Source organism: Mirounga leonina, unplaced genomic scaffold (assembly GCF_011800145.1).
Source record: "Mirounga leonina isolate KUSES-001 unplaced genomic scaffold, KU_Mleo_1.0 Mir_418, whole genome shotgun sequence".
Classification (NCBI taxonomy): domain Eukaryota; kingdom Metazoa; phylum Chordata; class Mammalia; order Carnivora; family Phocidae; genus Mirounga; species Mirounga leonina.
The window spans coordinates 2,158,570-2,170,681 of NW_023270739.1; the positions used below are offsets into that span (position 1 = coordinate 2,158,570).

General features: G+C 53.4%; 1 protein-coding gene across 2 annotated transcripts in view; it reads right to left on the reverse strand.

Annotated features, from left to right (window-relative positions):
* Positions 1–353: 353 nt before the first annotated feature.
* Positions 354–12,112, reverse strand: part of PNPLA3 (patatin like phospholipase domain containing 3) — a 15,330-nt gene continuing 3,571 nt past the window's right edge. For both annotated transcript variants that reach the window (XM_034987336.1, XM_034987335.1), the window contains 7 exons: positions 11,607–11,672; positions 8,995–9,204; positions 8,088–8,148; positions 6,292–6,507; positions 4,993–5,125; positions 3,710–3,814; positions 354–2,738 (listed from right to left, as the gene is read on the reverse strand). In XM_034987336.1, the coding sequence (XP_034843227.1) occupies positions 2,690–2,738; positions 3,710–3,814; positions 4,993–5,125; positions 6,292–6,507; positions 8,088–8,148; positions 8,995–9,204; positions 11,607–11,672 (840 nt within the window). In that variant the 3' untranslated portion in view covers positions 354–2,689. The remainder of the gene's footprint in view (positions 2,739–3,709; positions 3,815–4,992; positions 5,126–6,291; positions 6,508–8,087; positions 8,149–8,994; positions 9,205–11,606; positions 11,673–12,112) is intronic.

Here is a 12,112-nt window from a genome sequence, read left to right on the forward strand (position 1 = left end):
GGCAAGGAATATCCAGGTGAAGGTGACCGGGTGGGCTTGCCCCTCACCTGAGCCAGAGACCGGGTCCTCAGAGTGAGCCCCCCCGCCCCAGGAGCGCTGTGAACTTGTATAGGAGGCAAGGCTGAGCCTTGGTGACAAGCCCAGCACTCAGGACAGTCTGGGGTCCCAGAGGAAGGAGAGGGACTCTAGGGAGTGGGGAGTTCTGGTCCAGTGTCCAGGACAGAGCATGTGGAGAGCACCTGGCTGGTGGGGCCATAAACCTGGGGGGAGGGGGGCAGCGTTTGAAGGAACTTGTCTGTGAGGGAAGGAAAACAAAAGCGGGGCTCCTGAGAGAATGTAGAGACAACGGAAAATGTTTTCAAAGTCACATTTATTATGAGTTATTTCCCAATGAAGGTAATAAATATTTACCACAGAAATTTGAAAACCACCTACAAGCACAACAAATGGGCTGTAATTACAGATAGTGGTGTAATGACATCCACTGTCAGTACTGGGGTGTATACGTTCTCCACCTTTCCTCTGTACACACATACACACCCACAATTTCGGGTGTTTCTAAATAAGATGAGGCTCCCGCTCTGCACCAGGTTTTGTTACCTGTTCACCAAATAAAGACTGTTGCTCCCTGGCATTTACTAGACCACACAGTTACTATTCCTGACAGTGGAGTGTCTTCTGGAGCATAAATGCGCCAGATAAAGGAGTTTTGTTTGATACGGTGGTAGGAACTGAAGAACGTTGTTGTGTGCTGATCAGCAACCTCAGCAGAGCTGGAGAGGTGTGGGGCTGGGTGGCATTAACGCGCAGGTGGGGAATGGAGCCTTGGCCATTTCTAAAAGAACAGTATCCTTCTTTGTCTTTGCACACATATTTTAAAAAAATTATAAAACACATGCTCATTGTGAGGTGGAACCAATTCAAAAAGTAGTAAGAAAAGCAGTTGCACGTAATCCTACCAGCTGTTGACATAATTCCTTCCTTATGGTGATCAGGGAACTAGCGTACATATGGTCTATGCAGAAATATGGCGGTTATTGGAAATATAGCTGAAGCGTGCTCCTAGCTGCTGACCAGTGCTGCGCTTCTGACAGAAGACAGCTGATCAGGGAGCTTGGGAATCAGGGGCTCAGGGGAAGGTGTGAGGAAGGTGTGAGGTGGGTGTCAGGCCTGGTCTCCCCCACCCCTAGGCCAGCTCAGCAAGGAGCAGGGTCCTGCTCTGGGCTTCAGGCGGCTGGGAGAGCCTGCCTCTCACCAGCTCTTGCCTCCTTGAGGAGGCGAGCGCTATCAGAACGGGAGCCTCAGTCCCCATGTCCCCGAGACACAAGGACCCAGCAAGGAGCCGCAAAGGGGGGGTTCTGTGTGCTGGGCGGTGGCCCCATATGCTCACAAGGAGCCTGCTCCTAGGAGTCCATAATCTCATGGCAGCTCAAGGGAACGGGCTCACCTAGAGGCTGCCCCTAGAACCACATCTCTCTCTTTAAGGGTCTGTCCTTGTAAGAAAGTGCTGTGTCTGAACTTGCTGGTTCTTCAACTCCCAGCGTACTGACTCGCTACAGGTGAGAGATGCAGCTTGCTGTGCCAATGTTGAGGATTTTGAGCTTATCACTGCTTCCTTTTGGTTACACTCAAATGCACAAATAAGAAAAACAGCACAGTTCACCTGCAGTCACTTTACTCTGTGCTTGCCAACGAATCACACCTGGGGAGAAGGTAGGTCCCCGTCTCTTGCTTGTCTCCATTAAGGCTCTGGGAGTACAGAAGTGGGCAGGGGATATTGAGAAAAAAGGGGCGCAGGCCACAAGCCCTTCTGTTGTGCTGGGCTACTGCCTGGGGGCCCATGATGTCTATATGTGCACTGAATTCTATTTTTTCGTAAGGCTTATTAATACCTCCCTGATTCACATACAATGCAACAGATAATAAGACTCCTTTATATTTTATACAAAACTCTTATCAAATATTTAAGCTAGGTCAAAAAAAGTGTTCCAAAATGTAAATAATTGAGCATCTTTTAATGGCCCACGAGTGTCAGTGCCCTCGTTGGAGAAGGCTACCACCCCCTCCCGCGCCACTGACCACTTCCTGTCTGGGGAAACAGGATCACGTTACTCTTGCTTCCAAACCCCAAGACTGCACAAAGGGCAGCCCAACCCCCAGCCATAGGTACCCCCACCCGCACCCCCACCCACCCCCAACCCATCACAACACAGGCTATTCCAGGAACATTGCACTGGGAGGGCGGGAAGACAGTTGGCAGTGGCCCCTCCATCCTGGGCTTCCTGGTGTCATTTCCCAGCCAACCAAGCTAACAGACCCAGATGCTTAAATGTTAGACTTCCTTAAGCTCTAGACCACCACATACACCAAAAGTAGCTTCCTAGCTTTTCCTAAAAACACTAGATTGCCTTTGGTTTCAGTAAACTATAAATTCAGCACAGAGGCAGGACCCCGTGTGTCACAGACATCAGGGCATCGAATGCCAGTGTGGACGTAGCTACAGAGAGATCAGGAAGTACCTGCGAAAGAATGTCCTAGACTTGTCTCCTCATGAACGCTTCTGCATGAGGAGTGGGAAAGGAGGAGTCCCTCCCAGCTCCGGCCCCCCAAAGCCAGGCCAGACAGGACAGGTTTGCCAAGCAGCCTCAGCTCCGGCCCCTACTGGACAGCAGGGAAGGTAGCAGTGCCTTCATAAGTCCCTCAGGGAAGGCTGTTGGCCGCTTGCTGGTGTCTGGGATCTGAAACGAGTGAAGAATACTAACTCAGCCACTGGCCTTCATCAGCAAGGATGGATGGACGCCACCAGCCAACGCCAAGTGCACCTCTGGGCACTGCAGGGTGGTGGTGTCCAAAGCCACGGCGCCTTCCACCCTTCCGTGCTGGGCTGATGTCACCACCCTGGGGTTCTAAGCCGGTGGCCCTCCAGCCGCCTGGACCCCTCCCACTGGACGTCCACAGGCACAACAGAGCCCATCAGCTTCCTCCACATAGACCAGCTCGCCCACTGGCCTGCACTACCATCCCCAGGCCACCTCCTTCTGACCAGCTGCCCCACTCCCTCTGAATGCAGGCAGACCCAGGGCTCGCAACTGGCATCTCCTGGCCCTAGAGCCTATGAACACCTCAGTCCCACGGGTTCTAGTGAGACCAGGCCCTCCTCATCCTTGCCTGGACCAGGGCAATTGCCCTCTTGCTGGTGAGCCTGCCACCCGAGGGCCCAGTGATGAGGGCTCCTTCCCATGCCACTAGAATCATTGCCCAGTGCAAACCAGACCCTTCCACTCCCCTACTTTGAATCCTTCCATGTCTGCCAATAGCACTGAGACCCCATCTCCTGAGTGCCCACCATGTGGCCAGTACCATGCCAGGGGCTCCCCAAAGCCTCAAAAAAACCCAGTGAGGAGATGAAGAACACCCGCACGGAACAGGTGAGACCGTCAAGGCCCACGATTTTCAGGATTAGACCCACCCCTTGTAGCTGCAACCAAGCCCTTCTTGCTCTGAATCAGTTTTCAGAATTCAGAAGCAGCGGCATCCCAGGGGCCATGGTAGCGACAAAGGATGCTGGGTTCCACCCCCAGGCACCCCGCCCCCCAGACTGCGATTCAGCCAGTGTGGGGTCAGACGAGAATCTGCATAAATAGGCACCCCCCAACCCGCAGATGAAAGGTCCCTGCCAGACCCACACACCCACAGCCAAATCATTGACCTGGAGGTGGGGAAGATCTGTGTCATCACTCGCGAACACACACTCAAGGTGAGCCACTGCAGCCACCGGATGTCCTTGGGCATATCTGGAAGCCACATCACCAGTCTGCAGGAATAAAACCAGGAGACACACACATACACTTATCCGCATGAGAACAAGCCAACACACACACACACACACACACACACACAACCAAAAACTAAACAAAAGGCAGGTATCTTAAAACAATGTCCTTTGTCCAGCTAAACCGCCAGACTCACATCTAATCCCAATCTGATCAATCCCGGAAGGTGGATTAGGGACATGACACCAAAGACAAACCTCCCTAAAAGCCCTAAAGCAAAGTTAGGTCATGTGGGGCTCTGGAAAGCTCAAGGGATACTCGTGGAAATAAAAGGGGAACGGTTTCCAGGCTTCTCCTCTGTGGCAAGGTACCCGCTGAAGCTTATGCAGAGATCTCAGAGTCAAGGTAGCACCTCCCCTCCCCCCAAGCCCTGTGGCACTGGGCCATGTGCCAGCCCAGCGGACTCCCCACCCCCCACCCCTACACAAAAGGACCCATGTGGTGAGCTCTGTAAATGCCTGACCAGACCTCACCCCAGGGCAGGGGTGTTGGGAGCAGGCGGCTACTTCGGTAAGAGTGAGGAGGGGATCTGGGCAGGAGAATCAAGCTGGATTCTGAAGGATGATTTGGCCTCTAAAAGATGGACCAAAGGCCATGCTGACTGACTCACTAAAAAGACCGTAAACACTAACATAAATCTAAAGAAAGCAGAGGTTAAATACCCAGGATTCAAGTGTGTGCCTCGTGTCCTCCCAACACCCCAGGAATAAAATCCCAAAATGAAAGTGTACAACTACTAAGAAGTGGCAAACAAGAACAGCATGGAGAAAAGAGGTGGGCTGAGCGGGGTCCCCATGAGGCACTTTCCAGGGTGCTCCTTATGGACCGTGAGCTCCATCGCACTCTACAAGGAGCCAGGCCACAGGTCAAGGCCCTTACGTGGACTCTCTCAATCTCCACCCAACCCCAGGAGGAAAGCACAAAACCACATAAAACGCTCACCTCTGAGGGGTGCCTGGGTGGCTCAGTTGGTTAAGCGACTGCCTTCGGCTCAGGTCATGATCCTGGAGTCCCTGGATCGAGTCCCGCATCGGGCTCCCTGCTCAGCGGGGAGTCTGCTTCTCCCTCTGACCCTCCCCCCTCTCATGTGCTCTCTCTCATTCTCTCTCTCTCAAATAAATAAATAAAATCTTTAAAAAAAAAAAAAACAACCGCTCACCTCTGGACCACAGCAATGGCAGACTCCACAGGCAGCGTACAAGGAAGCATCACATACGACATTACCTTGATCGGTAAGAAGTTGCAAATCTTGCTCACGTATCCATGTTGGTTTTTAACTGCTTTACTCAGTGCTAAAAAATACAATGTGCAGTTGTTATCTCCCACCAGGGTAAAAACCAAACCACCTTCCTGAGGGGCTGCTTGGATTTTCTATGAAATACACAAATCCCAGGGTGCCTGGGTGGCTCAGATGGTTAAGCGTCTGCCTTCAGCTCAGGTCATGATCCCAGAGTCCTGGGATCGAGCCCCGCATTGGGCTCCTTGCTTAGCAAGGAGCCTGCTTCTCCCTCTGCCTGCCACTCCCCCTGCTTGTACTCTCCCTCTCTCACTGGCAAATAAATAAAATCTTAAAAAAAAAAAAAATACACAAATCCCAGCATCTGAAGAATCAAAAGCACTCACAAATGAGATCAAATGAGGAGTATGCCCAGAACAGCCCTCAGATAGCCCGCAGGACACAGGGTTCTCAGTGAACCACTCTCGTTTAAATAACTATTTTTGGAGGGCTACACAAACTTCTCGAATACCCCATCGACTTCTGAGCTTTTTCCCTGAAACTTCCGCTGGACTGTGTCTCCTTCTGCCCAGAGCCATCTGTCCTGTTAGTTCCCTTTTGTAATGACCTCCTGATGCCCCAAATCACATTCGCCCCAACAGCTGTTGGCTAGTGCAGTTAACAGAGGTGCCAGTGCCCTGGGGCAAGGGATGACGTCCCGTCCGTCTCTGAACTTCTCCAAGTGCCCAATCGGAAGCTGGTATGTGCATGCCTGTCCACCTAATAGTTGATCACATGATAAAGTATATCACCACTCAATGGCGATTCAAAATTGCAGCTCTGGAGGCAGGGAGAAATCAGAGAAAGGGGGCTCCTCAAGAAAGAAGGCTTTGAGATGGGTGAACAGGCAGAGAGGGGTTCTGGAAGAACAGGCCCACCCCTGTGGGCCCCCCACCCCCACTCCCATCATGTAGTGTGTCCGGTTCACTCAAAACAGGCTCAGCTGGAGTCTGCTCTCCTCTGGCCATGACCCCATGGGAAAGGAGACTGAGCACAGGCCTGTACCAGGAGTGGGGGCCCCAACAGGCCTGCCCTCTCGCTCTGCCCCACCTCCCACATGAGGATTACCTTCCTCCACAGCACCTAGAGAAAAAGCCCTTTCAGTCTCTGTCTCTCTCTTTCTCTCTCTGTGTCATAGGAAAACCACCTCCTCTGTCAGCCCGCCCCTCTTGGAGTGAGCACCTGCAGTGAGCTTGGGCGACAGGGTGTCCAGGATGCTCTCATCCCAGGGCAGGATGCTGCGACGCAGGTGGTCCAGCAGCTCGTCTCCCTCAGGCTTCGTCCGCCCCGTAGCCACCCTCAGGGGAGATTCCAGGCTCCTGTGTCCCCAGGTGAATTTAAGGGTCTTCAACTCCTCTGAGGGTAAATTCAGGCATGGATGGGGCCTGTTGCAGATGCCTACCAAGGACACAGGAAACCGACCACCAAGTGAATGTGGGCAACAGGGGGTCATTACTCACGCAGCCGCCCACCCGCAGAATGACAGGAACCCAGCAGGCAAGCGCCCAGGAAGCTGCAGGCCTGTTATGGGCTAAGCAGGAGGTGGGGAGAAATGAGGGCGGGCGTTCGGGCTTGTGTAAGAGAGAGAAACGAGCGTAGGGTTTTGAAGCTGGAGACATGTGCGTTTGGCTCCGGCTCGTCACTCACTAGCTGTGTGCACTCCACAGCCACGGGTGGATTTATGAAGGTGAAAGATAAGAATTACAACTCATTTATAATAACTGGGCCACTGGTGAAGCCCGTATTCCAGGCCCTGAGTTAGGAACTTCGTAACAATTACGACCACTCCCACTGGTCTCCGCCCCTCCACTTCAGCAGAGAAATCAGAAGCACAGAGAGGTTAAGAGACTCACCCAAAGCCACACAGCCAGTGAGTGGAAGAGCGGAATTCGACCCCAGGTCTGACATTAAGGGTGACACTCTTCCGCTGTGGGGCTTTGAAAACAGCACCAGGTAAGGGAGTTTGGGCAGGCCCCGCCACTCCAGTTACACGTGCCTGCTTTCCCTCCTACAACCTTACTACGTGCTCTGTGGCCTGCAAGCCTCTCACTCATGTCCCCCGTGCCTAGAACACTCCCATTCATCTCAAAGTTGCAACAAGGATTCACATCCTCCTGAAGCCTACCTCCCCCCACCCGGGCCATGCAGATCTCTCCCGTGTGATACCACAGTGTCCCGTAGCTTCCTATCAGGGCACTTGGCACACGCCGTCCTTCCACTTGCTTCTCTGCTCACCTGACCCGCAAGCTAAGCTCCCAAGGGACAAAGACCACATCTGCCTCTTCCCCGTGGTATCCCTGGCACTGAGCCAATGGCTTAGCACCTTAAAGGTGCACAAGCAACAATTTCCCAGTCGAAAAATACATGTATGTCCTTTAACCACCACTCCTTGGTCTTGGCCAAAGACTAATTCAGAGAAGCAGTAGGGAAACCAACTTTTAGCCTTAAAGACAATCCATCTAATACTGGCGAGAGCCCAATTCCCAGCGCCCAGACCCGCTGATGACCCAAAGGCAGGAACCTGCCCCAGAAAGGACAGCTGGGCTCATGGGTGTGACCCACACCTGGCCAGAGACAAGGATTCTGCTTGCTCCACTTGGGGCCCAGGGCCAGAAACCCTGCTTAAACTCCCTCCCTTGTTTATCTAAAGATTCAAAATAGTTCATGCAGCAAAGAAAAACTAACAGGACTGCCTTCACTGTTCGGACAGGGGATTACTGAGGGAGGAGAGAGCCGTGGGGCGGGGATACCCCGCGGCCGAGCCCCAGCTCTGTTCCTCGGTGGGGTCCCCGGCTCACCGCCGTCTCCCCATTTGTAAACTGGGGCCAAGATTTCCTATCTCCCAGGGAATGAAGGGGCTGAGCAAGGTGCCAAGTGAAGACGCTGAGCGCTGAGTTTCTACCCAACATCAGGCTCCAGTGACTGCTAGCGAAAAGCTTGTTAAAAGGCCGGTCTACCCTCACCGCGCCCGTACGTACCGCTCTCCTCCAAGAACCTCAAGGCGTCTAAGTACCCACGAAGGCAGATCTCGCCAAGCACCTGGCAACAAACCAAATACGGTAACTGCAGTGCTGAGACCAAGAGCAGAGCCCTCCCCGCTGGCAGCTGCTCCCATGGCCCAGCACGGCCACGGCAAGGCTGGACGACAGGACTCCGGGCTCCTAAGAGACAGAAGTCCACTTCCACACGGGACTAGGTTCGAACGACACCCACTCCGCGAAGACTTTGCTGGCAGCGCAGCATGACAGGCGCTGATTTCCCTAGGCTCCCTTGGTCCCCGCACGAGCCTCCACCCTCACAAATATGGGGGCTTGTGCTAGTTGTCACGGGACAATTAACAGCGGCCTCCTCCACTCGTCTGGACACAAACCACACATGCAAACCAATGCACAGCCTCCCCTCTCTCCTGGAGTACATGCTGTTGGGGTACAGCTTACACACTGCCTTCCTTCTCCCTGGAGAACCATTAGGATACATGGTTCACACCTTTTCTTTTTATTAGGGAGATAAGACCTCCTACAACAACAATCAAGAAAGATTAAACCACCAAATGCAGTGTGGTTCTTGACCACACTTGCAAATACGAATCCTCAGGATACCTCCAAAAAAAAAAAAAAAATCGCACGGCCTAGGCCGCACCCCAACTACTTAAATCATAGCCCGGGGATGTGGAATCTGAGCTGCGGGGCTGTTTAAATCTTCCCAGGTGATTCCAATGGGCAGAGTGGGGCAGCCCTGAGCTGCCGGGACCAGAAACTCTTCTCTGAGTTCCTATTCGATGAGGGGGATCTGTTTCTGTTTGTGGAAAGGACAATTGGGAGCTATCCTGGCAAACAAGGAAGCAAAGAAGAGCTGCACCCCCAGAACACACAGCCCCCAACTCACCTTGAGATCCGGAGGGAACAGTGCTTGCATTAGCAGGTAGACATTCTTGGAGCAGAGGCGCAAACTGAGCTTGGTTAGGTCCACGTGAAGAAAGTTCGTCGACGTGACTTTAGGGCAGATGTCATACTCCCCGTAGAAGGGGGACACAGTGATGGTTGTTTTGGCATCAAAGAAGGGGACATTGTCACTTACTCCTCCATCCACGTATCGCTTTTACGGGGAGGAAGAAAGGACATACTGTCAGAAGCTCTGGGTGAGTGTCTTCTGTGCTTTTTCCGATTATGGGTAGAGCCTTCTCAGAGCCGCAGGCTGATATTGTGGGAAGACAAGGTTCCAGAACTACTCTTTCAACAAAGCTTTCCTGAGCATTTCTATGCCAGGCCAGGCTCTGGGCTGGCACTCAAGTGTGCTATATACTGTTGTGTAGTTTGTGCACTGCACAAAAAGTACCTGGCAAAGAGGCAGACAGAGACTGGAGCCCAGGCCATAGTTTGCTGGCCAATCTGAAGCCCAGGCGGGTACCTATAGGTGCGCCCGTGTAATCTGCACAAAAAGGGCCGAATAGAGCAGGGGCTCTGTGTGCACCGGGGACAGAGTATGATATTGACCCTGCCCTCAAAGAGACGGAAGGTCATGGGTTCAATTCCAGACTCCCGCTTGCTGCTTGGAAAATCAGAACCAGCACCTTGAGGAGCTTTGGAGACTTAAATGGCAGTGAACCTGGAACCAGGGCAGCCTTCGGAAAACCTCCTCTGAATCCACAACCTAGTGGCATTTGGGATCAGCTACCGCAAGCATCAGGCTTCCTATATCCATACCCTTCGACAACCTTAGGCTGGCACAGGCAGAGTTGGGTACAATTTGGACAAAGTCTCGGACTGCTCAAAGCAATGTCTAGAATGATTCCCAAATCCGAGGCCATCCCAGCCCAGCTGCCGGTGCCCACAGAGAAAGGCCTTCAAATATCACAGCCAGTCCTTCCCGAGACCTAAAGCAAGTCCAGAGAAGAACCACCCATGCTCAGCCGTGCCTTAGCTATCCAGAGAGTCTTGCCTTGAGTCCAAAAGATGGTCAGGCATGCACACAATGGTATTTTCAAAATCGTAGCCACACAATTTCCATGGAAGATGTAAGGAAGCCTCAGAAACCTCCCTGGCAGAAAAGGACATGGATCAGAGTGTCGGGAACCTTCGGGAACCCTAAGGAAGAAAGCAGGCTGACTGTTTCTCCCTCAAGGGAGAGTCTCAAGTCCAATGCGCCTTGTCACATGGACTTTTCCCTTCCATTCCAAATTTTCGTATAGTAATGTTCTGAGTTTGCTTGGTGGAATCAAGAAGGAGCTGTTCTGGTTCTCCGCGGCTTTCACTGGAGTGTACTGAATGTGTGACCGCCCCCCCGGGGGGGGGTGCTGGGGCAGCCTGGGTGAGGTGGGCAACACGATAGAAACAGCCCCCACTTTCTGAAGACTCCCCCGTGCCAGGCTCTATGCCAAGCACCTCGAGGCCCTGGCCCATGCGAGCCTGGCCACACCTCTACGACGCTACACTATGATGAACCCTCGTTTTGCAAACAGATCTCAGAGAGGTTAAGAAATATGTCCAAACCCGTCCAGCTAACGTGTGCGGGAGGAGGGATTCGGTCCGGGTCTGTCTGCCAGGCAGAGGCCGTGGGCATCTGGGGTGACCCCTGCACTGCTCCGGGCCTGTTTTCTCATCCAGAAGCAGGGACAATGTGTCTGTCACGGGGCTCCTCCTGGGCACGAGTGAAGCTCTCGGCGCGACATGCCTCTGCCTTTGCCCCACAGCATGAGGACGCCACCACCCTGGGACATTCAGGCGTCGTGTCTTCTCTCTCAGGACAGGATGTCTTAGCTGGGCACTACTCATGTTTAGGAACAGGTCATTCTTTGTGGAGAGGGCCGGCCCGTGCCCTGCAGGGTGTCAGCAGCACCCCGGGCCTCGACACACGAGGCGCCAGGAGCACTCCCCCAGTTATGGCAACCCAAACTGTCTCCAGACACTGTCCCAGGGTCGGGGGGGCGGCGGCAGAATCACCCCCAGGGTGATCACCATGGCCCGAGAAGAAGTCTGCCAGTGGCCCAGCATCGCCCAGCATCTAGTCCAAAGGCAGCAGAACACACACTACAACCTGGGTCTCTCCATTCCAGGCAGGGCTCAGCAATCGGCCACAACACATATTTGTGGGATGGAACCAAACTGAAGCCCTGTCAGCAGCTTCTGCCCAAAGCCATGGGCCAAAAAGGAGAAAGGCAGACCCAGACAGGCTGCAAACTCTCAAGCGCTGAAAATAAAGCTCTACCCTAAGCAAGGAACGGACTCGTAAGCACCTTGGAGCTTAACCAGGCCAGCAGGACCTATCTGGGGTGCTCAGGTGAAGATTAAGTGAATCAGCTTACCTTCTAGATAGCGAGATAATTAATTCTACATGAAAGTGGCCATGCTGCCCAGGCAGCCTAGAAGGGGGCTAGCTGGGGAACCTCTGTCTGAAAGGCCAAGAGGCAAAAGGCTCTGCATTTGGGGACAGGCCCCTGGGTGCCTGTGGCTGGTGCCCTGCAGGCAGGAACTGGGCAGACAATTTAAAAGCAGACTCACCACGCCTCTGAAGGAAGGAGGGATTATGCCGCTGAAGAAAGGGATGAAGCTGGAACAGACCAAGGCCTGCGAAGACAAAAAGAAGTGAAACCAGAGGCCCAAACAGCCTGCCTTCTGATCTCCTGGGGGCCCGCATAAGCCTTCTTCAGATGAACAGAGCAACAGGCCTAAGATGCTCTTTGCAAAGGGGGCGCTTTAATAAACAAGCTGAACAAATGACGAACCAAACTACACACTTGTATTTCAGGCCTAAGTAAAAGCTCCTAATGACACTGTGGACATCAACTTCCTGTCCCTCTCCCCACAAGAGCTGCACTGGGCCCTTGCAGACGCCACCCAGAGGACCCAGAGTCGCTGACTGACTGGGAAGACACCAGAGCAGGGCTTTGCAAAAAAATTCATCGAGGGCGCCCGGGTGGCTCAGTTGGTTAAGCGACTGCCTTCGGCTCAGGTCATGATCCTGGAGTCCCGGGATCGAGTCCCGCATCGGGCTCCCTGCTCGGCAG